Source organism: Papaver somniferum, chromosome 4 (assembly GCF_003573695.1).
Source record: "Papaver somniferum cultivar HN1 chromosome 4, ASM357369v1, whole genome shotgun sequence".
NCBI lineage: Eukaryota > Viridiplantae > Streptophyta > Magnoliopsida > Ranunculales > Papaveraceae > Papaver > Papaver somniferum.
The window spans coordinates 5,383,923-5,387,974 of NC_039361.1; the positions used below are offsets into that span (position 1 = coordinate 5,383,923).

At 39.5% G+C, this 4,052-nt stretch overlaps 1 protein-coding gene across 1 annotated transcript; it reads left to right on the forward strand.

The window, feature by feature from the left end:
* The first annotated feature begins 1,256 nt into the window (after nt 1–1,256).
* Nucleotides 1,257–1,984, forward strand: LOC113271868. The gene is made up of 2 exons (XM_026521791.1): nt 1,257–1,868; nt 1,961–1,984. Exons 1-2 carry the CDS (start codon nt 1,257–1,259, stop codon nt 1,982–1,984), a joined length of 636 nt encoding a protein of 211 aa, XP_026377576.1.
* The last annotated feature ends 2,068 nt before the right edge of the window (nt 1,985–4,052 follow it).

The following is a 4,052-nucleotide window of genomic DNA, read 5'->3' on the forward strand; positions in this document are numbered from 1 at the left end:
TTTATTTTGATTAAGGAGAACAGGGTCATTATTTTTCTCACATATCAGATCTAAATTTCCATGGGTATGATTTTGATATTATTGAAATTACATTTATGCACCCGATATATACAATTAATGATCAAGTGAAGAAACAAAATAAAGGACAAAAGTGGAAACTGCAAATTACAGCTTCAAGTACTGTTGCTAAGGGGGTTGGCTTTATATAATATAATAAATTTTTCCTTTACGGGGAAAAAGAAAATTTCTTCACTTCCGGACAATTTTTTTCCAGAAACGGCCCTGATGATGCCAGTCAGATACGATATTGTCTCTCCTTTCCTCAAATGTCAATCATCATCATCCTGTGACGGAGCGGTCATGAAATTATGGCAGCCGGCCGGACTCCTTCATTTGCGTAATCAATACTGAAATGACGAAAACATGAAGGAAAAAAAAAGGGTGAAAAATATCCGTAAGTAGGGCTGCACATGGTTCGGCTTTTATCGATTTTTGGCAAAATCTAAACCGAAAACAAAGTACTCGGTTTTCCAATAATGAAAACCAATAAAACCATATAGCCTATTCGGTTTCATTGGTTTCGGTTTCTACTCGGTTTTGTTAAAAACCAGACGGTTTTTGGTTAACCGAATGATTTATAAACAATAATGTGTCAGTGCTTTATAGTTTTCACAAACAGTACACCTAATACTACAAGCGGCAGAAAAGTTTGCTGGCAACATATCAGAGACATAAATGACGAGCAACTAAAATGACAGCAAAAGGCTTTAACTTGAATAATCCTCCTAAGAGTCCTAACCATTCATTAACTACAATTCATCAGTGTGAAAAGATTCATTCTGCTATGAGAATAATAGAGGTTCGCAGTATCGAGTTAAGAAAACCCCCAAACATCTTTTAACTACGTACTAATTTAAACAAAACTAGTTTAAATAATAGAGAACATGTTAGAAGCCAACGTATGCATGAAGTTCACGTGCATGATCATTACTTGGTGCATACACCAAGTAACTTCTATGTTTAGGACAGTGTCTGTATTTGGAATGGTTTCTGTATTTAGCTTTTATTCCTTGTAAAAGATTGTAACTAAAACACTATAAATATAAGATGATTCTTGCTCTTCTCAATATAACGAGAAGAGGATAAATTGCCAGTGCCCATAATTTCTCATGGTATCTTGAGCAGGTACGTTTCTTCAAAAACAATTTTTTCTTCAAAAACAATTTTTTCCTTCTTGATTCTCTTTCCCTCTCACTATGGTTGCATCACCACCACCATCTCCATCTAATGTACGTGGACCTAAGATTGATGACTCTAGCTCAAGCTTAGACCCTTATGATGTACCAGCGTCGGACAATCCGTCGACTGTGCTCTATTCCCCTGTGTTAACAGGTGATAATTATCCCACATGGTCAAGGGGTATTGCTCGGGCTTTAAGAGCCAAGAACAAATACGGCTTTGTTGATGGTACAATAGCCAAACCGTTAGCTTCTGATGACAAACTTCCAGCTTGGATTCGTGCAAACAATCTGGTTTGTATTTGGATTGCCAATTCCTGTGAAGCTGAGATAAAACGAAGCATCAGTTGGATAGAAAACGCTAGGGATATTTGGATTGATCTTGAGGATCGATTTTCTGAAACAAATATGCCTCGAATCTTTGATTTAAAACGTCATATATCCACTCTCAAACAAGAAGATTCTAGTATATCTTCTTATTACACCAAGCTTAAAAGTCTATGGGATGAAGTTGGCGCTCTTACACCGGTTGAACCTTGCACCTGCGGTAATGGAAAGCAAGTGCTTGAACAGCTCAACAGAGACAAAGCAATGGAGTTCTTACAGGGACTTCATGATAGATTTTCTGCCGTACGAAGCAACATCCTTCTTATGTCTCCTTTTCCGACGCTTGCGAAGATTTACTCCCTTGTTCGTCAGGAAGAACAACAACAATTTATCAGCATTGCTGCCACACCCCAGATTGACAGCGCAGCCTTGTCTACCAGATTTGCACCTCGACCTTCCCCTTGGAGCAACACCAATGGATCGAGCAGCAAGAAGCCGCGACCATCTTGTGATCATTGTCGAAAGATTGGTCACACAAAGGACCGTTGTTATCAACTGGTTGGTTACCCGAAGAAGCCAAGAGATGACACAAGCACGGGATACACGGGAAACTCCAGCACAGGCTACACGGGAAATTCTGTCGCTCCAAGTAGCTACATGGCTGCTGCTCCACAGTTGACCCATGATCAATACAATCAACTTTTAGCATTGCTCCAAACTGGTACTACGACAACAATTGCAAATCTTGCAGGTATGTCTTTTTTTACAAAAAATTCCTTTTGGATTATAGATACAGGAGCATCTAATCATATTTGTTGTTCCTTGAAGCTTTTCTCATCTTACATTAAAACACCTTCACCCATCTCTGTTCAACTTCCCAATGGAAGTTCTCTATCCGCACTTCATGTGGGAACGGTTCACTTTTCTCCCACCTTAAAATTTACTAATGTGCTTCATGTACCTACTTGCAAATTCAATTTATTATCCGTAGGACAATTGGTTCGCTCTAAGCGCTATTCTGTAAAGTTTGAATCTAATCACTGCTACTTTCAGGACCTACAAACGAAGAAGCTGATTGGTCAGGGTGATTACTACAATGGTCTATATTATCTTCGTGCTGTTACTGCTTTTTGTTTCGCTTCCGCAAAATTTTCATCTTTGGCATTGGAGATTAGGACATCCGTCCTCCCCAGATTAGATTACTTATCGAAGAAATTTCCCTTTATTAGTTCAACAAAGGCATCTGTGGGATTTGTCCACAGGCAAACAATCTCGTTTAAAGTTTCCTTCTCGTTGTAGTTCTAGTTCTAGGATTTTTGAATTAATCCACTGTGATATTTGGGGACCCTTTAGCGAACCAAGCATCACTGGGGATCGTTATTTTTTGTCTATTGTTGACGATTTTTCCCGTTGCACTTGGATATTTTTAATGAAGGTTAAATCTGAAACTTTTAAATACTTACAATATTTCATCTCTTATGTTCGTACTCAATATAATCATTCTATTCATACCCTCCTATGGATCGGGAGATGTTTTCTTACCTCAAATTCAAAAATACGTTCTGATAATGGAACTGAATTTCTCTCAAAATCCATGCAAGAGTTGTTCTTCCAACTTGGCATAGTGCACCAACGAAGTTGTGTTGCCACACCCCAACAAAATGGAGTGGTCGAACGCAAGCATCGTCATCTTCTTGAGGTTGCTCGCTCTCTAAGATTTCATTCCCATCTACCTCTGAAATTTTGGGGTGAATGTGTGCTTACTGCCACCTTTTTAATAAATAAACTCCCAACTCCATTACTTGGTTACAAATCACCTCATGAAATTTTATTTGGATGTCCTCCAAACTATACCTCACTTCGTGTTTTTGGTTGTTTATGTTACGCCAAAAACACTAAGATCAAACATAAATTTGATGCTAGAGCACGCCCTGGAATTTTTATTGGTTATCCCTACGGTCAAAAAGGATACCGCATATACGATATCGACGCCAAAACAATTTATGTTTCTAGGGACGTTGTCTTTCATGAATCTATTTTTCCATTCTCTACTTTGGTCGATTCAAGTTCCGATCCTAAAGATGACATGATCCAACATGATCCGGTTGTGATAATAAACCAACCCACCATCAAAACACCTCCTGTGTTTTCGACTCCAAGATTTCACCAGGAACAATCTACACGCTCCTGTTGATGCTGCTGCTAATGCTTCTGCCAATGACGCTGTCGACACTACTGCTGATGTTTGTCCACGAGCTCCTGTAGATACGCTGTAGACGCTGCTGTAGATGTTACTGCAGACGACGTTGTAGACGTTGCTGTGGATGCCACTGCTGACGTTACTACACCTGATGCTGCTCGTTTGCCACCTCCTTCGTCTGCGATGCCGGAGCCAACTCCTGTACTACTTGAAAGCACAACGGGTACGTTGTCCTCCCTCTTACTTAAAAGACTATGCCTGTAATACGGCTTTTACCCATCATCTAC

Bases quoted from the DNA above. Each gene is read 5' to 3' on its own strand.
- LOC113271868 (XM_026521791.1), top strand. From the start codon at position 1,257: ATGGTTGCATCACCACCACCATCTCCATCTAATGTACGTGGACCTAAG. The intron at 1,869-1,960 runs GTACGAAGCAAC...ACAATTTATCAG, and splicing joins TTCATGATAGATTTTCTGCC to CATTGCTGCCACACCCCAGA.